Source organism: Drosophila erecta, unplaced genomic scaffold (assembly GCF_003286155.1).
Source record: "Drosophila erecta strain 14021-0224.00,06,07 unplaced genomic scaffold, DereRS2 tig00000021-arrow-pilon, whole genome shotgun sequence".
NCBI classification, from domain to species: domain Eukaryota; kingdom Metazoa; phylum Arthropoda; class Insecta; order Diptera; family Drosophilidae; genus Drosophila; species Drosophila erecta.
In genome coordinates this window covers 9,950,959-9,978,293 of record NW_020825198.1, presented here as the reverse complement: position 1 = coordinate 9,978,293, position 27,335 = coordinate 9,950,959, and the positions used below count along the sequence as shown (strand labels likewise).

Sequence of the window (27,335 nt, the reverse complement as noted above, 5' to 3'; positions counted from 1 at the left end):
TTGTAGATTCTTGGCTGCTCGGGTCTCGGGTCTCGAGTCTTGTGCGTAGTCCGCAGTCAGTCGCTTTCGACGCTTTTGTCTATTAATAATAACAGCAAATATGACGCGACTCTCATGACTGGCAGTGTAGTTATGGCCAGGGAGATAAACACAAAAAGGGAAAAACTAATCGCGAGTTTCAAGGTCGCGCTGTGAAGTAACAAAGGAGAGCAACAGGTGAAACTTAACTTATACTCGTCATGCTAAAGTGTCAAATCAAGTGCCCCAAAAACTGCAAAGTGCTCTCGAGAATTTCAATTTAATTACGAGCTACACGGCCACCAAAACACACATGTGCACAGCGATAAGATAAGGCAAAGGTGGGTCTGCGGGTGAAAATGGTAATTTTGCAGCCGAGACAAATCTGTGGCTGAAACTGACACCCCAACCGACACCGTTACAGAAGTACACTGAGCGAAATAGCACGCGTTTCAGTCAGAACATTGCATATACATTGTCATTTGTGAGGTGAATTCTAATTATAAGCAAAGAGGTCATAAGAGTTGGCGATTCAATGAAATTCCTCATCGATGACCCATTTAGTGAGCAGTTTTGAACTGTGCAGTTGCCATTCACTTGACGCGCTTACTTTCATTGCCCTCCGAATGGCATGCATATTGGATATCTGGAACGGGTTTGGAGCACCACAAGTCCACATATGCTTCATGTTGGCCCATGGGCCGGGGCACAAAGTCAATGAGCGTGGCATAATTGTTTAAACAAGAACAACCGGCGGAGTGCTGCCGGGCATACAAATCGATTGCCCTGGCAAATATCAACCATACGCACCGTGCGCCCACAACGCGGCCTTCCTGCTAATGCCGAATTGTGTGCAAAACGAATATAATGTATAATTAAAACTAATTTGATGACACACTCGTCTCTCGGGCGAAAGACGACGATTTCAGCCAGGCCCGGAATGGAGCGGGTTTCAGGAGCGGGAACGGTGGAAGGGCGACGGGGGATTCCTGCCAATTGCGTAATTATTATGTGCACAACACATATGGCTCGTTACACTGACGAGGAGTTGTGCTGTGTGTGCCTTCGTCGTCTTCTTGTGTGTCGGCCTGTGTTTATATAAAAGAATTTTTTAAGTACGCAAATTGACAAACAAACGCAGGCGAAGACGTCGACAACGGCAACAATTTGCAATTACCGGGCCTCGAATTAAAGCCCATTTTAGCCCAAAACGAAGCATATGAAATCCAAACTGCACGCTCTGCTGATGGCTTTAATCGGGAGCGAGGGGCCAGCCAAAGCTATAAGCCATGTTAATAAAGACTAAGTAATAATTAAGTGGCAGGCATTATGGTTGCCTTGGAAATGGGCCGAAATGCACGAAATGCTTGAAATGGCCAAAATGCCCTCAGCCAGACTGCATTTATGACCCCTTCACTTAATCACTGCATGCAAATAAGCCCAAGGAGAACTTATCATCCACCCCATACCCTCCACACACTCTGCGTAATCCCACCCAAAAACTTTCCACCCACTTTCCACTCCCACGACCTTGCCACATCTCTTAAAGGCTTAAACCTTCGGCCTCCTACATTCAGTTCACGTATCGCTTTATTTCGAAAGTCTTTGCCCGCCTGCAGGCCACTTGAGAATGGCTGCTTCCAGTTTGCTCGGATAATTTTTGGTGAATATCAAATAAAGTCCAGTAGTCGGTGGCCAATGTCCGGTAATCAGACCGAAATCCAAAAGCATAAAACCATATGCATATGAGCGCCAAGCTAATAATTAGCATACTAGCAGGCAATTTTCGAATGTGCAGGGAATTTAATTAATTTAAACGAAAGGCCTTCCAGCGATTTACGCTTTAGAAACATTCTGCACAAATATTTAATGATCGTTGACTGATTAGACATCAGCACTCCGTTTGTTCAAAGGAAATGGTATACAACTTTACATTTTATGCTTAATTAAAATGATTTCACATACTCGTACGTAATATTATAAGTATTCCCAAAACGAATAAAGCAAAATAATAACTATTTTTCGATGTAAATCAATCACCTATCTTATTGTTCTGCACTTAAATCGGCATATCTTGCAATCAAAAATTGCAAATTGAAATGTTATTTGATGACCTCGGGAATATATATAGTTATACCCGTTACTCGTAGAGTAAGAGGGTATACTAGATTCGTTGAAAAGTACGTAACACGCAGAAGGAAACGTTTCCGACCATATAAAGTAAAAATTGTCTTAATCGCCTGAATAACTTACTGTTGGAACACATAGTTATTGTCGCTTTTAATATTTGTTAAGGGAAAATTTTCTTGTAGCCCTATAATTCCCAACTAGTTCTGGCGCAGTCTGTAAGGAATGTCTTCTAATTTAGAGTCGCAAAATAGTAATCTCTCTGTAGCAGTGAGTGTAGTGTATGTGTAGTGTATGTACCGGTGTATGTATGCATGTATGTATGCATGTATCTACGTATGTATGTATGTATGTATGTATGTATGTATGTATGTATGTATGTATGTATGTATGTATGTATGTATGTATGTATGTATGTATGTATGTATGTATGTATGTATGTATGTATGTATGTATGTATGTATGTATGTATGTATGTATGTATGTATGTATGTATGTATGTATGTATGTATGTATGTATGTATGTATGTATGTATGTATGTATGTATGTATGTATGTATGTATGTATGTATGTATGTATGTATGTATGTATGTATGTATGTATGCATGCATGTATGTATGTGTGATTACTTGCAAGATCAAATTGGCATCCCTCTTGAACAAATAAACGGGCAAATGTTATTCATCCAAGCGTTTGAAATGTTATAATATTTATTTTAAAATATTTATTCATACTCCATAACTCAACTTATCTTAATCGGATTTTGAAGTGGCATACCTCTAAATGTTTCTGGCGCAGTTCTTTACAATTCTGCATTCAAATTTATAATTTTATTTATCTTTTAAATTTTTTTGTAATATTTTCTGATGTTTTTTTTTTATTTTATAATTTTTTTCCCCAATTCTACAGATATTCCAAAAAATTTTTTAAAATTTTCGCTTGCACTTCCACTAGCTGAGTAACTAGTATCTAGTTGGGGAACTCGACTATAGCATTTTATCTTGTTTGCATTGCAAAAATACATTGGCACTATACTTCAATACTCAACCCATTGAGGTAAAAACTGGGTGCATCAATCCAAATCCAACGAATGCAAGCCCATTGAGAATACTAGAATGATTGAGCCCCCCTTGATTCTTTGTCATTAGTCCTTTGAGGCTCAGGATTCAGGACCAATCAATGTCAATTTCGCCCGATGTCACCAGGTAGAGCACAGTGGTTCAATAAATGTGCCCGGTGATTTCACTCATCTATGCAAAACAATCTTTTGCATGCAATTCATGCCGCCAAAGCCAGCCAGCCAGCCAGCCAGCCAGCCAGCTACATGCAGCCGCTTTTCAAAGGCCAAAACCAGGCTAAAAAGTGCGGATCGAGAGCGGTGAGTGAGAAGGGGGAGGGACAAAGGGGCTGATGCTGGGCTGTAATTCATTCATATGCATTCACTATATGGCACTCATCAACATTCGGTTCACACAAGCTGGGGAATATGGGCTTCCGGATGGGGGCCAAAACGCCCACATCCAGATGTTGCCTAGCGCCCAGTTCTCCAATTTTTCGAATCAGACGATGCTCCTGCTGCATTGCGCATACGCCGCGTGTGCCGCACTGGGTTTTTGAAAATTTCCAAAGGGGCCATGGGCCCCTTTCCCATTAATGTGCTTATTTCCCCACTTGCCGAACTATGGATTCCGCTTCCTTGGCAAGTTTTGCATTGCCAAACGCTTCCTTTGCTCCAACTCCTGTTGCATGCCCGCTGCGAAAATAATATTAAAATTTATGATGACAAACTTTCAACGCCAGCTGCAAAGATTTGCAAAGCCAGAAAAGAAAAAAAAAATAAAATAAATAACAAAACGAAGCGAACCGACAGGCGATAGCATAAAAAATAGCAAAGCTTCTAGGATGCCCAAAAAATGCTACGACCAACCTACATTTTTTATTAATACATATCCATATATATATGAGCATATATTTATATGCGAGTTACACATACATGTATGTATATGTAGATGTATGCAGGCGTGCATATATTTTCTACGTTTCACAATTCATGGGCGAGTATCGGTTTATATCGAGGCAAGCGGACGCGTTCAATATTCGCCCAGCTTTGAGCTTACTTTTTCCATTTCCCAGTGTCATTTTTGAAAAATTGATTTATGGCCAATAGTGTATGGTGAGCGGGTCAAAAGGGGCCGGTGGCGGGGGGTGTGGGCACTCGCAAAAAACCTATCTACTGTCTACTGCCGCTATCTGTTTGGCCCACCGCTCCTCTTTCGCTATGTTTGCTTTGCTTTCGGCCATACATTTTTCCGCTGAAGGCTTTGAGCCATCGACAGCCGCAGCCAAAGTTGCTCAATAACCAAGCATATAGATCAGTTTTTAACTATCCACTGTCCCCTGGTATTGCTTTAAGGCATTTTCACTGCACGTTTGTCATTTTTTTCTGCGGTTCGGTCGATAAATTGCTGAGTTCTTATATAAAATACAAACCAAAAGTTTTTGACGCGCAGAGAGGCAGCGAAACCATTTCAAACATATAAATGGCTTTCCAGTTTTCCAGGAAGTGCTTTAATATTTAAATCTACTTTATCACGACACAAAAGCATACTTTTCGACACTTTGAAAATGAATTTTTTGTGCGGATATACTTTAAAGCAGCTTTTTAAGCCCATTATGCAGCATACATTTTGGGCTGAACTACGCTGCTGATTTCCAATGAAATGTCTGCCGAAAAGGACAAAACGAGACGTCAATTAAAACGTTGCCCACAAAAACTGGCGAAAACAACAGTGGGGGGCAGCACAAAAAAGGGTTGAATAAAAATTGCTCATTTTTGCGCATTTCAAATGGAAATTATTTCGCCTTCGCTGTTTGAATGGAAATTTCTGGCTGTATTTTGCCTCCAATGCCGCAGACAGTTATGCTGTTTTACTGTAGTGCGTTGTAATTAAGCGTTGACTTGTTCAATTACCAAAATGCAATTGCTTTCGGCGGCAGAAAAGCCGCAAATGTCCGCGTGAATTGCCAGAAGTTTTCCGGAGACCAGGAGGCCAACAGAGCGACAGGACGACAGGAGGACAGGACGAACTACCTGAACGGATCTGGCACCTGTAGCGACTTGTATCCGCGTCAATTTGCATTAATGGCGTCGAAAAGGGGCGGTGGCGGGGCGGGCCGACCGAGGGGGCGTGGCTTGGCACAAAAGCGTTGCATGCAAAAATAAGTTGGCCTTCTTCTTGTTTTGCCGCTGTCAGCGTTCCAAAAGAAAAGAGAGAAGCAAGTTTTTGTTTGCATTAAAATTGTCAGCGGTGGCAACTTTGGCGAGGTTTCGTTTTAATCATGGCACAAAACTTTGGCCCCAACAGCGCAACTTACTGGATGGAATCTCCTCCAACGCATGTGGTGGCAAACCATTCCAAGTCCTTACACACTTTTACAAATTGGGCTTAAAGGAGCCACAAACAAAGGACATTTGACGAATGTAAATTGTTTAATTCTTGCAACGTCCTTTGGCGTGGAATGTAAGGCAACAGCAGCTGCCAGGCTTATTCAGTTTAGTTGATTATTGCTATTCTTAATTTTTCCTATTTTATTAAATTTTTAAAATATTTCTAGTACCATTTCACTAAGAATAATATGTACTTTAAAGTAAGGCCGTACCTTAATCCCCGCCAAGGAGTTGGTAATCCCCCTTCCTGCGGTGCACCCCTTCTGCCCACTCTAGATTTTTTCGTTGCTGGGTTGCACAATTAAAATGCATGGACCATTGCGAAGCGAAGTGTTGTAAGCGAGCAGCTGTTGCATGCCACATCGATTCGAAATGGGCAATGGTTATGCTTATGCATGAGCCACGCCTGCTGGGGAGGAAACCGAGTGAGTGGGAAACCGATGGCACATCCGCAGGATATCCTTGCGACCCAGCATGGAACGGGCAACGAAAACCGCCCACTTGGCCAATCTTGGGCATTACTTGAGCTCTCACGCTGCAGTCTATTTGGCCGACAATCGGAGTTATTTATGCGCATAATTACCTGCGCTGCTGCCATTTGCATATGCGCCCAATATCGGGGATCTCGTCGGGATTTATCCCTCGCGCATACAAAATGTTGCATTAGGGCCAAAAGCAAAACCAAAACAGTTACAAGCGTACAGCACCTGATTTTCCTTTGCCTTTTCCTTTGCTTTTTCCTTTGCCATTGCCTTTGGCTTATTAAATGGAAGAGTAACAAGTGAAAACTCGCACAAAACAAACTGCAAAATTGCCTCATTATGTGAAAAGGCAGCAAATAAAAGTTGGCAGTTAGCACAAAAGAGCCACGTTCCTTTTAGTGGGCGGGTGGCTGTTTGCGGGGGCGTGGCACTGAAAATTTATGCAGCACAAAGCCGCGGCAAATGTAAGTAAGCCAAACGACATAAGCAGGCATAAGCACAGCTGGATCGACTAAAAACGATGTAGAGCACAGCAGATGGAATACTCTTCTAAAATAAAAGTTAACACTATAGAAAACTATAATTCTTTATCTTATTCGGCTAATAATTAAGCATTGAATAATGCTGATATTCAAGCACACCAAACTTAAGGCAGCATTGAACACACAATTGTCGCTTTTGGTGAAACTCTTAGTATTATGAAGTTCCAAAGTTATGTTTAAGTATCCAATAAACTTAAATTTCAGCCAATTATGCATTGAACACGGCACTTTATGTGTATCCAGGGACACGTGAGGATGATGATTGTTTAGCACATGGATTTTTTAAGCAAGTGCTTTTACGAGCAATCCATAAAACCGAAGTCCATTCGCACGGGAAATATATTTACCTACCGAATAAGCCCTGTCACTCAGATGGCATTGGCCAAAATGCATTTCCTGCTTAAATTCATTATTGAACAAATGGCGTTATCGAGCAGTGGCGAAGCCGGCGACCTAGTGGATATGGCTCGATCCGGCGCGAAGGACCAGCGGCACAAAGGGCAGCCCCATTGAGTGCACCGACGCGTCGACGGCTCCCGGTGGGTGTAAATTTTGTTATGCGGCAAATACGCCATAAAGCTACGGAGCACTGGCTCCAGGATGAGGCGCCAGGATGAACATGAGGCAGAGGATAACCAGGGATGTTGACCGGGGGAGAGGGTAGCTGTGGACCCTGCTTGCAGGCCAGGTCTTCAGTTTTCCCAAAGGCTGCCTGCATTTGCGTGAATACGTATGTACGTATGTATGTGTATGCCTTTTCCGCTCTGTTAGCCGCCCCTCTGTTTCGCACAGTGCATGCGGTGGCATGAAAGAAGTTTGGGTCCGTATCCGGATCCTGGGCCCGGTCCGTTCCTGCTCGTCCGTGTTGTGCATGTGCGGTGGCACTCTAATAAAATTTAATAAAAAACGTGCAGCGCGGCATAATGCAATGGCAATGGACTGGCCCAAGGGGATTTGGTGTTCGGGGCACCGGTTTGTTATTGGGTTTGGGGAGGGAGCTGGGGAGTGTTTGGTGGTTTGGTGGCTTGGCGGTACAGGTGTATCATTACCAGCACGCCAACCGCAAGTCAGACAAGCTCACAGCATATCAATATGCCGTGCGGGGAGGATCTTATGACCCAGCTACTCATTTGAATCTTCCCATGAACTCATTCCGAGGTGGCAAAAAGCAGTCTTTTATTTTAGTTTCATGCTAATTTGAGCAGGAAATGCGCCAACTATATTCCAAATTCATTTGTCATTTGAAATACAAATTGTATCTTAGATATTTTTACGCTTAGGTAAGTAATTTAATCGAACCTTTGCTCAAACCTCTAAAAAGCATGCTTCAAAAACATAAAGGATTTCTATTGATTTGATTGGCATTTTACTTAAATCTTTGACCCATTTGAACAAGACCTATTGTCTTGCGTTATTCAAATGTCAGTTTGATAAGGAAATGACAGAAGTTATTACGACTTGAGAAGCCCCAAATCGCTGACGCATTTTGGTAATATTTCGTTGTTATTTTTCCTTTGCAGTTGGAGGAGAAGCAGGATTTCGCGAAGCAGAAGCAGCACAAGACCACAGAAGATGCCATGGGCAAGTGTGTTTCCCGGCAGTCGGCTCCGCTCCACGAACTCGCATCCCCAGACGCACAGCATCATCAATCTGTATTGACAATCTCAGTGTCCCACGAAGATTTGGCCCAGACACACAGAATCTGGCAACGGTTGACAGGGAGTAATGAATACATTGCAGCCGGGCCATCTTCCCAGCTGCTGGAGGAACCCTTTTATTACACTATAACCCGGCAAAGGCAGCCGGAGCAGCAGGAGCAGCAGGAGCAGGCCGTGTTGCGCATCGAGTCCCTCTACAATGATACCGCCATCGCCCCAGCGGAACCGGTGACATCAGCCAGCGAACCGGAGTACTCCACTTGCCAGGAATTCCTGCTGCACGAACTGCTGCAGGTCATCGAGGAGCATGCATGCTCCACCTCCAGCTCCACGACCAACCACATCCTGAATCAGGCCAGAATCAGGCCAGAACCTCAATTACCCGGCGAGAACAACGGCTGGCTGGCGCTGGTGAGTAATATTGATAAATGTTTACAACTCACTTGAGCCCTCTGGCGAAGCTCCATCAATAAGTTGCTTGTTCTGGGCGGCAAAGTTGAGTCTGGCGAAAATGTGGTGGTGCCACCGATTGTGGGTCAACAATCTATTCTTCTGCCAGACTATTGTCAGGCTCGGAAGTCATTGTTTCTAGAAGAAAGTGAATTGGGATAACGAAATCAAAACAAATAGTACTTAACAAATAGTATTGTGCAGAAAGTATTTAGAAATATTGATGAACTTTGGATTCTGCTTACCTTATAACTTACCTACATATCTATTTTCTGACCAAGCAATCTGTCACTTTAAAACGCGTAATAAACTAAATTTATAGAGCTCTATGTAATGGGGAAATTTAGGTTCAACCGTTCAAGGCCTTGATTCACTTTCTCAATTCCCCTCCCTTCGCTTTTTGGCTTACATATTCATATTCCTTTTCTCCCAAGGCTTATTACAAGGTAATTTTACATAAACACGCTGATGGGCGAGAGAGGAGGCTGTGGCAGTCAGAAATGGCCCCCTTGCCACATATCATCTTTCATACTTAAACGAAGCACTTTATCCCTTCATTCCCATCAGCAGTTGACCTTAACCAAATTTTATTTTACTTGGCTAATGTCTCAGGGGGCTTATTACACCTGAATTTTGCATGATTCATTAAATTTACGCTCAAAGGAGAGGAAAATCGTAAGTGGTGGGTAGTTTTCAAAGATAAGTTTAATACTTAAAATATTTAATTTAAAGACTAGAAGATCTAGAAGATCTTAGAAAAACTTAACTATTAGAAGGTTTACATTTGCTGCTTCTAAGTATCTAAGTAATAAAGGTGATAGCAGGTAACAGATAATTCTATCGTCCGTTACAAATATTTCTTGGCAACTGCACCTTCAAAAGCTTTTATAATTAAAGTTTCGAGCTTGAAGAAATCATAAATATTTGTAACAAATTCTTAGTTAAATAACTTGCCTAGACATTACATTACCTACATTTCCAAGTAACAAATGGTTCGTGTCCGAACTAAGCACCATGACCGCCGCTAGGTGGCGCCACAGCAAGCCACCCCCGATTTTGGGCCATAGTCGCCGAACAGCCACTTGTTTTTCCTCATTCTGCGCATGAGCAAACACTGGGAAACTCTCGCAGTCGCTCTGTCTATTTCCACTTTCTCCCCCTGTGGTCAAGCTGAAGAGAGTATAACGACCAGACCCACCACAAGAACATAGGGAAACCCAATTGCTCCGTGAGAATTTTCAGCTCGCCATTCAATTTTCCGTTTGCCGTGCTTTCGCAAGTGAAAAATCGTCGCCACTCTGCCGCAGCAGAAAAAACCTAAAGGAAAACTATAAGAATAAAAAAGGCAAAACTAGCAAATAAATCAGAAAGACACTTGCAAATAGAAACGTGGTATTTAAGTGCGAAAAACGTTTGCATAACGTGAGGCGTCGAAAAGTGCGAGCAATCTGCGAAAGATTTTTCCAGCAAGCCGTTTGGATTTTCAAGGACCCCCGTGTGGGTGTACCCCTGGCAGGTACTCGCTGTGTATCTGTGTGCGTGTGGTTCAAGTGCAATTATAAATGGCGTAATTTGTGCGCCGTGGCGGCCGTGTCATGAACATAGCCGAACTAGTGCATCCTAGAGTGGACCTTTTCTGTACCAGGATCAAGACGACTCCACGGGGGCGCAGCAAACGGAGGGAGGCTCGCCGGAAAAGCGAGTTTCTTCGCCGACAAACCGCAAAATGGATGAATGCGACAACCCCGTCGTCGTCTCACTAGGAAAACTCGCATCACAGCAGCTGAACGAGGGGGTCGCCGAGCCGAGCGCGGAAAATTCGGATCAGGAGCAGCCACTTTGCGACTACAAAGAGCCGAGCATCGATGATAAGGAAGCGCTGCTAGAGCAGGACCTTCACAAATCATCAGTCGAGGAGGACGCAGCCAACGACGCGGAAGTCGAGGCAGTCATCATGGTACCACAATAAAATACAACTTCTTGGTGGAAAATTTGTTTATTTAGCTTTTAGCACAACGCTCATATCACTAACTAACTCACAGATAGTTCCGCGTTTCGGATAAAGCATATCGTTAAAGTTCGTGATTGTGTATGCAAGCAAGCTTACCATAAATACCAGCACTCTATAAGATATTCCTTGAATCAAACCATTCAAACACATCTTGTATGTAGGCTACCATATTGATAGTTATCATGATTCCGTGAAAAGTATCTCGCAGATAGTTATTGTTCGCAGAACCGAGTGACTCATGTAGTTAGCTAATAGCTGTGTATCCCTTTGTGCGTTGTCTCTTGTTAGGGAAGTCCTCGAGGCTCCTTTGTTTCCATGGGCCTCTCATCTGTGCTGACCCGAATTGCAAATGTGTTTCGCTTTCATCCTAATCGCTCTTCCTAACCCCTTCGCCTCCTCCATTTTCCATGTTCCCAGGGACAGGCGGAGAGCAAGAAGCAGGGCAGCAAGTCGGGTCGCCGCCACCACAATGGCAACGGCAATGGTAATGGCAATCCCTCGGAGGCAATGGAGCAGAATCAGACGGTGCACACCAAAGGCACTGCCATGTCCTTTGGGTTCCGCAAGAAGCTCAATGGGACGCCCAAGAAGTTCAAGAAACTCCTGGAAGGCGGCGACAAAAGCGCAACTCGCACAGACACAAAGGATGACAACGGAAATGCAGGTGGGTGGCAGCACAGTATTCTTGGTAATAATAATTGCACGGCTTACTAACAAGGTGCTTAAGTGCCAATATCACTAAGCCACCCTTATTTCATAAAGAGCATTTGGTTTAGTTTACTCCAACTGGGGTAAAGGCTAAGGCCTTGTTAAATGAGAAAAAAAACAGCGACCAAGCATTATGGCTTTTTAATTTGGCGACAATTTGGCCAATTTAACAATGGGTTGACATGCCAACAATTCATCGGAATCGTCTCCCTCCCCTCAGCTGTCCCCGTTCACTTTGAGAAAGTAGGCGCCGCCGCTGTCCAGAAAGCTGGCACTTTGGGGACAGGTGCGGCCGGTGGACGCTTCGGTTATCGTGGGGCGGTGCCACGCCCCTCTTCTGCCGGCTTCACTGCGCCCAGTGAAGACTCCGAATCGGATTCGATGGCCAATGCACAGAACAACATCAACAACAACAACAACAATAATAATACTGGACGTGGAGCGGAAAATGGTCCGGTGCTGGTGAGCAATTGTGAGTATCTGCCGCTTGGTTGTAAAAATAAAATAGAAATGTTCCAATTCGAAACTGCCTTCGATTTCCCGCAGTGAAACGCCGCTCCAAGAGCGCACACGCCGGTCGATCCGGCGATGGGGAGCCCAAAATAGCCCAGCCCAAGACGCTGACGTTCAACCTGAATCAGAACACCACCATCGAGTACCAGCGGCGTCAGTTCTTCGGCGAGATCGCGGATGAGACGTCGGGTTCCGGATCCGGATCGGCTACGGGAACGGGATTGGGGTCGAGAGCCATGCAGCCGAGATATAACTACAGTAACCTGGCCAGCATGCATGCCAATGTCATGTGAGTAACCACAGTCGATTAGAATGCAATATGGTTCTAAAGATTCTAAAGTTTCTAAAGTCTACGTGAGTTCAGTTGGAAATTCAAGTGACTTTAGAGGCAACGAGAACGTTGGGAAAAATAAAATATTAACACTAAACACAAGTTTATAGTAAAACCGTTTTGTAAACTCTTCCAGAGTTCGCCCCACACCGCGACCCACTCCAGCCAGCTATGCCAAGTTCACCCTGCAGACAGTGAGCCTGCCCAGGCCGGAGTACCCGGTGGCCATCAGCTTGACAGCCACCACACCAACCACGCCCAGCAGCAGTGTGCAGTCACCCGTGCCCGCCCATTCCACTGGTGCCCGGGCCAAGGACATATCCACCAGTTCCAGGCAACATCCCTTGACCTCGGTCCATGTCCAACCGCAGTCGCGTCATCTTGACCAGAAGAGCGTGAAGCAGCTAACGAATAACTCCACGCGACGCGGATTCTCCGGAAGCAGGGAGATTAGCGCAGATTCGGGTATAGCCAGCATGGACATGGCTTTGGACAGCAGCTCGGGCAGCTCGGTGGGTTCCAAGAGGAGTCGCAGCAGGCCCAGGAACCTGAAGATGGTGATGAGTGGACGGCACACATTCGAGGTGCGCGATGCCGATGATCCGCCGTCCAGTGAGTCCAACTCCTTTGTGGAGCCACTGGCACTACCAAAGCTACCCACTGATGGCAGTCAGAGTGTTCCTCTGCCATTACTGGGCTTGGTGCGATCCAATACGGTGTTGAGTCGGGAGACCTACGAGCGACGTCAGGCGGAGACTCCGGCATCCCAGGATCAGCAGGATCAGGAGTCGGAAAAACCCAAGACAAGCGGCTCCGATGAGAGCGAGAGTGTGGATGAAGAGAAGCTCTACCTGGACTCCTCCACCTCCGAAAAGAGTGCCAAACATCAGAGCCAGTCCTCAGTGGCCTCCACTTGGCGTCATCAGGCCGGTGAGTCTCTGGCCGCCCAGGATTGCAGCAGCATGAGCATGAGCATCAGTAGTGATACCCAGGCTCCGGAAAATCCGCGCGATAATGACAAGGAGGAGGACATGTCCTTGGGTCTGGATGAGATCAGTCTGATCAACACCGACATGCAGTTTAGCACAATCTGTAAGTGGTTTGTTTGGTTCTTAACTATATTTTTGAATAACCTCCAATCCTCAACAGCTTCAATGACGGAAACTCCGCCCAAAGTGGGTCAGGAGTCCCTGCTCAATCTCCACCTGGTGGACAATCGGGAAGCGGGCACCTCGCGTCCCCGCTCCTTCAACAATGCTCTTAATGAATCCAAGTTTGCCGAGCTGGCTTTGGCCAGTAGCAGTTGCCTCCTGTTGGATGATGAGACTTCGCCCACGGATAGTTTGGTCAGCAGCACCGAGGACTCCGAGGAGGCGGGTGGCAAGTTGCAGAAGCACAAGCTCAATGAGGAGCGTCAGCAGAAGGACATCGATGACATCGATATTGATGATATTTCTCCGGTTCTCGAACTGGATCTGGATCCTCCAGGTGGGCGCAGTCCCATTTCACCCGGCACTCCCACTCATGCATCCCATTCCCTTTCTTTGGGCTCGGATTGCGGAAATCTCATAGACGATGAGATCGCTGATCAGCCAGCTCTGCTGTGCAACAGTGAAGCCCATGAGGTGGCCACCGACACGCCCACTTTAATGGAAACCCTTACCCACACCCAAACGGGATCCCTGAGGTCCTTGAAGAGTCAGTCGAAGGCTCGTACCGCTCTGCAGCAGGCCATCGAGCTGAGTTTGAGGACTCCGGCTGCCGTGCGAAAGGCAGTTATGGATCGAGCCGAATCCTTGGATACTCTGTCGCCCTGCGAGTCCATTTGCTCCGACGACCTGATGATGGACTTCGACATGAACAGCAGTGTGGACTCCATCGATCACATGGCCAATTCAACGGGTCGCAGTCGCAGTGGCTCGGATCTTCACAAGATTGGTGGCCAGGACATCGATCCCATGCAGGCGGAGACTGAGGCGGAGCTTCTATCCGAGTTGGAGCGCAGGGGCAGTGATGTGATGAAGGAGCTCAATACTTTGCTGCGCGGCAGGAGGCAGCGCGGAGGACCCAGGGAGAGGATTAGGTGAGTTGTGACATCACTTTACTAGCCAAAATTGGCAACTCTTATCACGCGATTACCAAGGACTAAGTGATGAATTCACAGAAATGGGTCACAAGCTCATTTCATATAATGATGACCTCTCGTAACATCTGAACTACAAATTGACCTGAAAGTGCGGTTTCACGCTCTGAGAAAGCAGTCCTGCCTCCCTGAAATTGTATCTGATAAAAGCATCTCTGTATTTTGGAATAACTTCCATTTCCCCCACCTATCCGAGGCTAATTGAATTGGCTGCATGGGGTCAGAAATGTGCTGGCGGTATCGCTTTGAATTGCCTTTGATTTGGTTTTATTAGCTTTTCAGTTGGCAGGCGGCCAGCGACTGTTGGAATATTATTAAGTGCATTTTCCCGGCAGCTTTCCCCCCTCACCGACCTGCAGCCCAATTTCACTCGAGGTGCTGCAAATCAATCAGCAGCCTCTCCCCTTTTTTGGCGCAGGTTTCCTCTCTCTTTTGGCTGCCCGACACATTTCAGCCGGCCGGTAAATGATTACTCAAGTTAGCCCTAGAAAGGCAGAAATTGATGACTAACTTGGGGCTAGTACATAACTCAACTCAATGTTGAAATAAATCTTAAAAATACCTATTTGTCGCAATATATTATTTAATATCCACTGCAGAAATTGGCAAATATAAGAGATGCTTTCTACAGAGTTTAGAATAATTTCTTTTCACTTCTCCAAACCTAATTTCCATTAAATCACCTGTGTTAAAGTGACTTCACCATGCACATCTGGAAATATTCAACCATTGATTTAGCCACCAAAGCAAATAGCCAGCGAATCCCACGTGTTTGCCCGTTTGTTTACTCGTTTCTGTTTGCCAAAAGGGCGCTCTGGGGTTAATCAAATGCAATTTACTTCGGCCAGCTCACAGCATTGGCATGGCACGCCCCTATCCCCCGGCCCCTTTGGCAGTGCCCACTTTTATTTTAAGGCAAATGGAAATCGAAATGGAAATTGAAATTAGCCCAAAATTAGACAGACATCAGTGGGAAAGGACAGGTTGGCACCCAGAGGTTCGCCCTTATGTTTGCCGAAGTTGCCAAAGGTTACGCTGCTCCATTGGTGTCTCCATCCATCCACTCAACGTTCCCATTGCAGTTCCCGTTGTCGGTCCCAATTGCCGCGTTTTAGCGCCGGCTACCAGAAAGAGAAGGGGCGATCCATTGGGGCATGTTTATGGCCCAAAATGCTGCAACCAGCGACTGCGGCAACTACAACTCTTCGTGGGCCTTGTGCATTCTGGGCGAAGCCAAGCCAGAGAAGCGGCTAAACAGCAACGGCACTTGGCATTTCCAATTGTCTATGCCTGCCCCCACCTCCTCCTTCCCATTTCACTGCACAGAAAAAAATATTACATCTCCAAAAAATATGATGATCGATTTGGTATTCTTTTAGGCCACTTATTCATATTTCTAGGGGTTCCACTACAGTCCAGACAATATTAATTCTTTATGTGTATCAATAACCATATTGTGGTTATACGAAACCCACTTTATAGCAGGCACAACTTTTCCTAATATATATCCGCATTTGAATAATCAGAAATAGTGCGGGCTGAGACCAATATGTAAATGTCTATGATTGTATCCAATTCAAAGCTAAGAGAATCAGCTATTTTTAGTTCCAACAGCGATTGCCAACTTGTTGTTCTCCGTGTGGCCTTCCCGTCTCCATCTATGGGAGCTCCAGACTGGGTCTTGGCTTTCTGGCCAAATCGTGGTCGTAGTTAAGATAACATTTTGACTTTGGCCGGAGACTTGATGGCGAGTGCCGCATTCTTTTGTCATGGCAACGAACCAGCGCAACAGTCGCAACAGCAACACCAGCAACAACAACCGGCAACGGCACGACATCCACATCGATGGAGTCGTTTTCTGGCTCTAACCAAAAGTTGGGAAAAACTTTATTGCTAGGAAAAATCAATTGTCTGCCTAAAAGCCAACGTATGTGTGTGCATGTGAACCTGTTTCGCGGCCCACAGCCAAATAACTGCAAAACGCCGCTGGCCATGGCTAAATGTGTTGTTGCGGTTTAACCTGTCACTCGATGGATCCAATAGATGCGCCTGCGTCGGGACATTGGCTTTCCTTTTACTCGGTCCACAGCCGCCATTAGAAGGCCAATTTCAAAGCAGCCAGCTGCAGATACTTGCAGATAAAACCACCAGTCACATGCAAAACCGCACTTGTGGATTAACCTTGAGACTGGCTTGCCCGCTTGGCCGGTGCATGAGTCATTATCTCCATCGCTCCCTGCCTTCCCGCCATCCAAAAGTGCTGAATAAGCCCACTCAATCTGAGTTATTATTGCCTCTCAGTTGAACCGCTGACGCGGATGCAACAAGAGCCCCATTGTGATCCCCCATCTGCGGAATCCGGGCGCATAAATATTATGGCTGCTGATGCTGTTGCTCTGCCTTCCTTTCTTTCACTTCTTTAATTTTTCATTCAGTCCACCTCGTCTAACGGCTGTGCCACACACTCCAAGAACGTTAACAAAGGCGGCCCATACCCACATGGCCAACTATTCGGCCCACCAGCAACATTCTTACCACTTCTCACCGCACATGTTGCTTGTGCAGGCGGCGATGTTGCTGGAGTTGCCGCTGATGTTGCTGGTGCTGCTGTTGCTGGCGGGAACGGTGGGAAACGGAACGTTGGTAACAACAGCAACCAATTACAGTGGGTCTATAACAGAAATGTTATTGATTATTCTGATTTATTTATTGATTTATGTATCCCCATTATAGTAAACAAAGTGAAATACCAAGGAGTCACGTATTGATAGGCTACAGATTTTTAAGCTACAAGCACTAAATAGTATAGTTCCATTTTTATTAAGATCCCAAATAACTTTAACCTAAACGCGTAATATATGAACTTATAAATACTTAAGATCAGGAAACTCTTGGGCTGTATTTTTTAAAAACCCTTGAGTTATTTTCCTTTTACGGATCTCAAGTACGTTTGCTGCCTGAAATCTTTCAGCCCACTGTCGCGTTCCATTGCCATACAATACCACTCCATTACCACTTGAGCGGTGGCTCCAACTTCGATTTCGGCTCCAGTATTAAACAAGATCTCAAAGCGTGCGGTTCGGTGCGGTTTATGAGTACTGTGCGGCCAGCTGGCGATATAATAAATTATATGCGTAATCCAATATCATTCCATCAGCAATATCGGCTTTAAAAGCGCTGCCAATAAAGGCAATTGTAAATTGGTAAATTGTGCAAGAGCCGTTGCTCGAGAAGCGCGTGGGAGTTATTGCGTAGACCCATTTAATTGCGTTGTTAATAACCGAAACAAAACCAAAAACAAAAAAGCTAATAATACCCAAAAGCAAGAGCCAGTGACCGCAGGCAGTCGTCGCCTCCAGTGATACGCACTGTTGCCTCTTCCATGCCACAGATCCACACACTGCCTACCCATCCAAAGCCTCAGATTCGGATACAGATACAGCTTCAGCTTCAGCTCCAGATACATATACATATAGGCGGTCCAACGCCGACGCCAGCGAAAAGCAACCAGCATTCATAACAAAAGACACGCCGCGGGCACAAGTGTCAATGAAACGAGCGTTTTGCCTGGGATACTTTTGGCATTTGGCCTAGACCCGCAGATTCGAGTGAGTAGAAGATGTACGGTGCAGCTCCAATAACTGGACCTTAAAAAACGTGGCTTTCAGAATTCCTAGTCATCACCCAAACTATCAACTATCTTGCATCGATTTTTTATTATTATTCTCCACCAGTAGATAGCAATATCAATATGTACAGTGAGTATGATGGTTTCAGTTACGGGATTTCAACTGTTTGAGAACTGCAGCACAATGCGGCTTTACGAATCTGGCAGGGCTAACAAAGGCAGTCAGAAGCTTTCGGTAGCCCAGAAACCTTAGCCAAGTGGTAGCCAAAGTGGGTGATGATTTCCGCTCTTGGCTTTGCGTAATTCGATATGCAACCAGGGGAAAAAAAAAAGTAAAACAAAAAGCCGAGGGAAGGGGTAGGCCCAACACAATGGGCTAAAAAGTGTGTCACATGCAAATGCAAAGGCAACGTTTGGAAAATCTTTGGAATTTGATGCCATAAACGTAACAATTACAGATATCAGGCACATAAAGAAAAACAAGAGGGCAAACTGCGGGGTTTCGGGGGTCTAGGTGGCCCCCTTTTATGGCTTTCCAGCCACCTCAAGTTCAGTTGCATTTGCGACGCGTTCAGGTTTTGGTTACGGATACGAGTACGGGTTCCCATCTCCATCTCCAGCTCCAACTCCATCATCACATCGCATCGCATCGCCATGCATAATTCAACAGAATGTTTGCCACACAAACTACGGACATACCACACCATCGAGTGCAAATACAGATACAGATAACTGCCTACCTTCCTATCTACCTGTCTGCCTCGAAAGTGCTCCCCAACTCCGAATTCCCCCAGTCCCAAGCACACACTCTGGGCATATCCCCATCTTAACCATCGTTGATCATCATCCTCGGCTCACACACTGGAAGAAAAGAACTGTAATAGTTACACAAAGACAAACGGGGGATCCAATACCCATTAACAACTGAAAGATAACGTATTCAATTTCATAGCTTGAAAAATATTTCATTTACTAGAAAAAAGATGCTGGATCTAAGAGCTATAGATATCTGAAAGATCATTATCCAAAATGTTTGGTATTTAAGCAGTAGTATTGACCTTTATAAGTAGAAACATTAGAGCTTATCTTTGAAACCAGTCGAACACATTAACTGATCTCAAACGCTAATCTCCTGACCAAGATCTAGTATTTCTCTGCGTGGAGGAGCGGAGAACCCTGCGCATGGGCAGATACACACCGGATTCTCATCAGAGGCGGTCGTGTGAGAATGTTGGTTATTTCTTTATTTTTTATGGCCATTACCACTACTTGCGTGGCTTGCAGCTCGCGCCCCCCACTTCAGGCCTCTAATGAAGCTGCCTTTCCATTTCCACTTCCCCTTCCTATGTACGTACATATATAAGGATGGGTACCATGCCATACAATACTATCTATGTGCAGCTCCAAAGGTCCGCGACTCTATGACAAATGACGTTTTGCCGCACAAATTGATAAGTACCGTTGGGAAGTGAAGTTCGAGTAGTGAATGTCAACGCCTCAACTCCGCGGATCGCTGTATGATTGTGATTATGGTTGCTTGTCATCGTTGGATGTCGACTGCTAACTGTTGCAGCTAGCCAAGTGAGCCAAGTGAGCCAAGTTAGCGACAGTTGCCGTTGGCAGTGGCGCGTGTGCAGCCACAAATGAGGCGCATTTGTACTAAATGTGTAGAAAGGTAGCTGAAAAGCAGGTGCGTAGCCAGGGGGCTATTTTCAGGGGTTCACTGCTCCGTTTTGTGGAAGACGTTATCGCCAGAAAAGAGAATTATGTGCCCAAATGCTCATCACGTAATGTTATAAGCCAGTAGACGAAATGCTGTCAAGATCTTGTTTCCGAATTTCGTGGTAAGTGGGTTACTCCAACATACACATATAGTCAACAGCTATTGAGGTAGTAAATGCTATAATTATCTTACACTTTATAGCTTTAGGAACTTAACCCAATTTATGTTTTAACCACCACACTACCCAGGATTAAATATGCCAGTATTGGCAATATCTGCGAGTGAATCAAGTGATTAATGGTCTATATATCGTTAGAGACGCCCCTGGCAATACTTCCTTATATAGACATACATATAGCTCCAATTGCTGCACTTGTTGCCATGACAGGCATTTTGTCGTCTGACAATCGCTTTGTTTTTTGCTTAGAGTTCGAAATATCCGGCAGTGCCGCCTGTGGAGTTTCGCTGAATTGAGTTGTGCAAAGTACTCGTATTGTTTTGGTTTCGGTGGATCTCTTCAGACCTCATTTCTGCATTCATATTCATACGAGTACATGTATTCACAGTACAAAAACCGCATAAAGTTGGCGTGCGAAACTCACAAAACACGCGGAATTTTGCCAGCTTTAGCGGAGTTGTGTGTGGGATTTTGGAAAGTGTATTTTGTGTTTTATGATTTGGACATAATGTGCACTATAATTGCCTTTTGTTTGGAAACACACGAGTGAGTCCAGTTGAACTTTTGGCTTCGGCTTGCTTGTTTTGCAAATTGACCGAAGCCGTTTATTAGTTTACAACAGGTGAGATTCATTAACTTTTAACCTGAATTTTGTGAATAAGCAATTTCGTTAGAATAGTTTTTCTCTTCAAAGCTATAAAGATTAAACAGAAGTACCTATTACCTAGCAAATAAATGAGTATCAGCTTGTCCAATCTTGCTTACCAGTTGCAATCGAAACCATCGCAGCGGGGAATTTGGCTTTAATTAAAATGAAATTGTGAGAACCTTTTTAAAATTGCCGACAAGCCCAGCAGCTAGCGGTGAAAATAGAAGGGGACTCCGGAACAATAAAAGATGTTTTCGTACTTTCAACGCCGCTCCAGATGAGCAGCAAATTGTTCACAGTCCATTTCGTGCGATTCGCGACCATCTCAATGCGGCCATAAGCAAAGTTCGCTGATTCAAAATATTCAAATTGCGCTGTGCCAGTTCCCTGGGGCCAATTACACTTGGATCTGCGGTTGCCCACGTGAACTGGGATAATTAAGTTACTGCAGATGAAAGTGCCACAAACTCCGTGGCATGCTCGCATTAATTTCACTGTCGTAAGGGATCCGCCAGCCGAATATATCGTTATAATTGCGGCTATTAAGGCAGTGGAGCCCGAATCCATTAGCCATTAACCCTCAGCACACAAGCGCGAATAATCGAACGAGCTAACGAATTTTGAATGGTTTTCCCTTTGTTTGGCTTTTTGTTATCGTTTTCAACAGTTTGTTTAATTATGCCGTGAAATTTGATATTGGAAACTGCGCATGTGTTTCCCCCCTTTTCACCTGCATTTTTTGGGTGGCTGCAACACGCAACAGTTGACTTTCACCAGCGGAAAGGCAGCCGCGTCTGTGGATTTATTTCCAGCATTCATGTCGTGCAGGTTACTTCGCCACCTGACCCCTCCTCATCCATCTCCATGGCCCATTGACAAGCAATGGCCGCGCATTACTCCTTTGCCCAGGCGGCCCTAATCAATGGCATTTCACTTTCATTGCGGGCGCGTTAATTGAAGCTGGCTAAATAATTGCAAAACTCACCCCCAGGACTGAGGTTACACTTCACAAATCAAATTGGCAACACAGCATTTCAATAACTGGTTGATTCCATTCAAAATCACATTAAAAGTGTTTAAGGTGCTATCTAAAAACTAAGCTAACTAAGCTCTATCATACATTTGATGCATATCAACCACATCCCGATTTTGGCCAGTGTACGGGGCTCTGCTCTACAAAGTCTCCACACAGCTGTTGGTGGTCTGCGCATGTCGCGATTGTGTCATTCCCGCAGAGCAACAACATGGGGCTTTAGAGTCCAAGGCAGCGGGACCAAGTATATTCGATTTGTCAGCCTGGACGATGTCGGAGGCGGGCAAGTCCGCCAGCCAGTCCTCGCCCAGTGGAGTGCGCAGAGTACGCACGGATCTGAAGACCTCGGAGAACCGATTCCTGAGCAGCCAGCAGCGGACCAGCTCGCCCATGGCCATCAAGCAGCGGCACATCCACTACCACTATGCCACCTTTATGGCCAGCAGCAGTGCGCCGCAGGCCCACGAAACATATCACAGGCACTCTTGGATACTCCTTACAAATAATTACTATGACTTGGAAGCCTCTGCTCGATTGATTAATAATTCAAATGTTACTCTTTTCCAGCGCCCAGCTGCCTGCGCGTGCCACCAGATTGCTGAACCGCTCCCGTCTGCAGGACCAACAGCTCGCCGGCAACGATTCGGATAACAGCTTGAGGAGCTCCCACAGCGGCGGAGCTTCGGCGGCGGCGGCGGCCAGGAAGAGAAGCACGGCCCACTCCAGGACCTCGTCGGCATCCACGGCCAGTCTGCCCCGTCAGCGGCACCTGCAGCAGCAGCACCTGGGCTTGGGTGGCGGAGCAGGAGGTGGTGGCGGTGGTGGAGCCACTGCATCCGGAACATCCACGCAGCGGTGCGGGGGAGAGCTGCACAGCTCGTCGGACGATCTAATGTTGTATGACAAGTCCTTCCGCAATGCCATGATCCAGGATGTGCTGCAGTTCAAGAAGCAGCTGCTTCGGCTGCGGCGAATACTCCAGGAGGTAAGTATATATAAGGCGTAAATTCTGATTAGGTTGTTGAACACATGAAACAAAAACATAACTCATTTTTATAGTAACAGAAAATCTTAAAATGATGCCTAGATCTTAGATGATACCTAAATGACTACCCAATGTTTATTTAAACACGAGTTTTTGAGTTCTTGTTAAATGAGCTATGAGTTAATATGTTATATCTTTCAAACATCAGTCGGTCACCTTTTTTTTCTGATTTTATGTAGATGCATATGACATAAGTTATAAGTTTAGGCACATTCATAGTTTTCCCTTATATTACACCTTTCTTTCCCGCATTTCCATGGCACACCCATCATAATCATCCACACTCACCATTCACTGCACTCCAATCCCCAAAAGGAGCCAGATTTTGATTTGAAGCGGGTACGTCGCCGACTCCACTAGTTGTGCCCAAGGCAATCTCTGTGGGTGCGGGAGTAGTGACGAGTGGAAAGTAACCTACTGGTTTTCATTGCCTCTCCCCAGACGGAAACGCTCAATCCCTTCGAGAACGACAACGTCCAGCTGTTCGCCGCCTGCGGATTGGATAGCAAGCAGCTGAATGACATCGATCTGGCCAGCCTGACCTCGTCCACGACGGAGGATCCGCTCCAGGAGCTATCGGATCTACGTAGACAGGTGGTTTACCTTCAGGTATTGCACGTTTTTTGCATTTCGTTTGCTCGTAAGCCGGGAGAACACAAAAACTGGGTCTCACAAATCGATTCGATCGAGGCAGGACAAGACTTTTCTATCGTATTTTACTATCTCGCTGTTGTTCCTTAATGTTTATTAGATACATGGAAGCTTACTCCATGTAGCATGTAATATTCCCATCATGCTTATTGTACATCTATCTTTAAATACAACATATATGCATTTTATATAAATACCGTCATAGTTTCGTGTTGATATTGCACTTTGACTGGACACAACACAGATCATACAGAACCCTATAAATGAACAGATATCTTTTGTTAGTACCGAAGGAGCGGATTGAAGTCTTTGAAATGTTGCCAATGAAGTTCAAGGAAAGTGTGGAATGTTTTAAAGACTTAAACTGCTCCTTCGAATAGTAAAATTCATATGTACACTCCTTAATATACATTGTTTATAGCTGTTTAGTTAAAGTATATGCTTTGATTGAGAAAAACAATTGGCTTCTAAGTAACCGAAGAAAGAAGCTCTTAAACTAATCAAAGCATGACCGTCTTAAAAAGCAAAACTAAGCCAAGATAGCATTTTGCCAGCCTGCATATATATATAGATATGATTTTCACACTCTCTGGCTTAGATATAACCACCAGTGACCTTTCATGGCTCGCTCCACAAGAGTGGGCAAGTGAACTGACATTTACTGATCTCTGCTCTTACCTCCCAATCCCCCGTCCCATCTACTGCTCCTCCAGGGTCAAGTGGACGATCGTGACCGCACCATTCGCCTGCAGCGAGATCTCATCGAGCAACTGGAGGCCGAGAAGCGGCAGAAGGCGGCGAATGGACCCGGACCTGGATCTGGCGGGGATCAGGGCAAGGAGCTCATCAGCATGGCCACCCAAACGGAGCGGGTAAGTTCGGCCTCCGCGGCCATCTGTCTATATATGCATATATACTTCTCCGATCATATGTGTTTGCACAGCATTGACTAACCGAAAGCTATCGTCAATTGCAATTCCAATTACAATCTCAATTTCAATTCCGATTCCACTTTCACAGACACGACCACTTGCCATTGGTGCGGAGGGTTTGTCCAGGTAGGCAAACTTTCATGTTTCTTTCAGTTTCGGCCACATACTCGTACTTAACTGCTGCATTACTTACTACTTTTCGTGTGTTTCGTATTAGTTTGTTACTGCATTTTGTTGTGTTTCGGTCATTTGTGTAATACTTGTAATTTTGGGGGCTTTTCATCACCGCAGCTGCGCGTCCGCAAAACTAACAAAACTAATACAAAACGCCGCCGCCTGTTGCTGCTCGTTAGTGTGGCAAGTGCACTTGGAAAAAAGTTGGGCACTAAAATATTTGCTAAAATGAAGGTTTACTACTTTACCATATGCTTTGCTTGATCTGATCTTATTCCGATAAATCTAAGATTTATCTAATGATTTACAAACATACCATAGCAAAAGATACATATTTCATTTAATTTTCAGTAAAATTACATTTTATTCTATTTTATGAAAATTTTTTACTATAGGAGCCTAACTTAATTTAGTTTGATTTTGCGTGTAGTTGCTGCTGGTCAGTTGGTGTTGCAAGTTGCAAGTAGCTGGAATCGGTTTCGGCTGGCTTCACGCTCCGCTGGCATGCAAATCAGTTGGCCACTTTTTGCGGCTCTTGACGTTAATGGCAGCAAATTGCAATTGGAGCAGTCTAATTAGGGCCGATTCTGCAGTAGCTGGAGTTGAAAGCTGCAAGTCTGCCAATCTGCAACATCGACTGTGGCAGCAACAGGAGGCGGTATTACCATTTTTCAAATCTAACTAACAATAGACCAGATCTCGCCCCGTTTAACCCATCTGAAAATTTCTTTCTTCCCCACTCGCAATGCTCCCATGGAATTTACACACACTCATACACTGAAACAAATACCTCTTTCTCTAACCAACTCCAACCAACCGCCATTTAGACTACAATTTGGGGAGCAACAGGTACTATTTTGTGATTTCATCCTAGCCATCATTGTGCTCTGTGCCATCAATCTTATATGTATACTACACCTAAGCTACAACTGTATAGATAATTGTAATTCGTGCACTTGAGCAACTAACCCAATGCCCAAGAGCATTTACTAACTACCATCAAATGGCACCTAACTAAGCTTTAAACTATCCTAAGATATCCGAGTTACTAAGCTAAGCTTTAAGAACGTTACTAATTTGTCACTGAAAATTTAACACTGTTTGTGAAACGTTTTAATTGCATGCGGCAATTAAATAGAGTCCCAAGGTAATGCAAACTAAAAAATAACCCACAACACGTCGAGAAGATGGGATGGGTCGAAAGATACTTGTATAACCTCGATGATTCAGTTGAGTCATGAATCATAAGCATTCTTAGCGCGTGAGCACAGTTGTTCCACGAAAATGGGATTTTTTCCAATTTATGCGGTCTAGAATATATTTAAAGTTACAATTTTTAGAATTCCCTAACCCCTTAACTTACATAAAAACTATATATTTTTACCAATTCCAAATCAAAACGGTATTACTCCAAGTATTCAGATTTCCAAATATAAATACCATTAAAATTGTTTTAAAATGAGCAAAAAATGGATCGTTCCCATCTTCTCCACTTTAACTAATATTTTATGGCATGGACAAGCTAATGGTTCCTCTTTAGAAAGTAAACAAATATCCAGGAACAGCCCACTAATCCGCATCTCTCTGTCCGCAGAAGTAAGCCCGAATATACCAGTTATACCACGCACTTTCCGATGCTCCACTTGCACGATTCCACGCTGGCAGCCACCACGATAATCCGCCACCACCAGAGCAACCACAACCAGCATGAGCAGCAGCAGCAGCAGCAGCCGGAGAAATCCTGCCCAGCTATCAGCCAGACCCGCCGGCACACCATTATCTCCACCACGCTGACCAACTACAATCAGCAGCTGGCGGCGGCATTTCCCGATGCCCCCAGGCGCTCCTCCATCGGTTGGGATGCCACCCCGACCATGCCCATGCCCACGCCCACGCCCACCTCCGCGCCCCATGGCAACGCCTCCAAGCCGGTGAGGATTACGCTAATCGGGGAGGCACTGCCGCTGCACAAGAAGTCGTCCACCGGATCGCTGTCCTCGTCATCGTCCTCCTCCTCCTCATCAACAACCTCGTTGGCCAATGGCAACCAAAATGCCAATGTGGTCAAGATGCGCTACCCCAATGGCTGTCAGAGTGTCAAGAGCGGATCGAGTGCCCATTATCAGCCGTTGTACAACAGCAACAAGATGACAAGCCCAACCGTAACTATAGTCTGATTTGGATACCAGTTTTCAGTTATCGTATCGACCACATCTAATTTGCCGTCGCAAGTCTTCTGGGAGGCGCTCCACATGGAAAAAGAATTCATAATTGTGAAAATAGACCTAGTACAAGATCTTAATAAATGTAAGCGATATGTATTTGCATCTTAGCCAAGAGCCCTTGAACAGCAGTTTACAGTTTAGTAAAATATTTTCGTATAGGAATGTACTTTAAATATCTCCATATATATGTATATGTATGTCCATTGCTTCAATATAATGTTAAACCTAAATTTAACCGTCTTTCTGCTGGCTTAGTTTTGGCTTCCAAATGAAACTTTGTAGGCCAGATATACATACACTTAATATCCGCCAATCTGAGCATTTTCAAGAGCCTCCAAACGGAATACCCATTAGCACAAGGGCTATATATCTTTATATATGTATAATCTAAAATAGATCCTAGACAATTCTTCATTGTTACTTGTTTTTGCCTAAGTTTTAGTCTAAGTTAGTGAGTTCTTCTTGCTTTAATACGAGTATTCCCATAATTTGTACAATACGTCTAAACCATTTTCGATAAAAACAAACAAAGAAAGAGCAAAACAGAATATTTTTTCTCCAAGAGCACAATAATCGTCAAGTAATTAACCGATATTATATAACGCATAATGTATGTAAACCACTATTAAAGTTATAGAAAGTACCTATCAATAGAGAAAGATAAA

At 44.8% G+C, this 27,335-nt stretch overlaps 1 protein-coding gene across 13 annotated transcripts; it reads left to right on the top strand.

The window, feature by feature from the left end:
* Positions 1-27,335, top strand: LOC6546105. 13 transcript variants are annotated; one of them, XM_026978050.1, is made up of 14 exons: positions 1-359; positions 8,139-8,687; positions 11,155-11,401; positions 11,666-11,917; positions 11,992-12,247; positions 12,426-13,381; positions 13,439-14,372; positions 22,211-22,628; positions 23,130-23,297; positions 24,053-24,211; positions 24,360-24,397; positions 25,273-25,294; positions 25,584-25,592; positions 26,040-26,122. In XM_026978050.1, exons 2-14 carry the CDS (start codon positions 8,196-8,198, stop codon positions 26,043-26,045), a joined length of 3,957 nt encoding a protein of 1,318 aa, XP_026833851.1. In that variant the 5' UTR covers positions 1-359; positions 8,139-8,195; the 3' UTR covers positions 26,046-26,122. The 13 variants fall into 13 exon arrangements, with proteins under 13 accessions (XP_026833851.1, XP_026833857.1, XP_026833853.1 ...); XM_026978056.1 differs by lacking the exons at positions 25,273-25,294; positions 25,584-25,592 and adding an exon at positions 22,995-23,027 and having other exon boundaries at positions 26,040-27,335; XM_026978052.1 differs by lacking the exon at positions 25,584-25,592.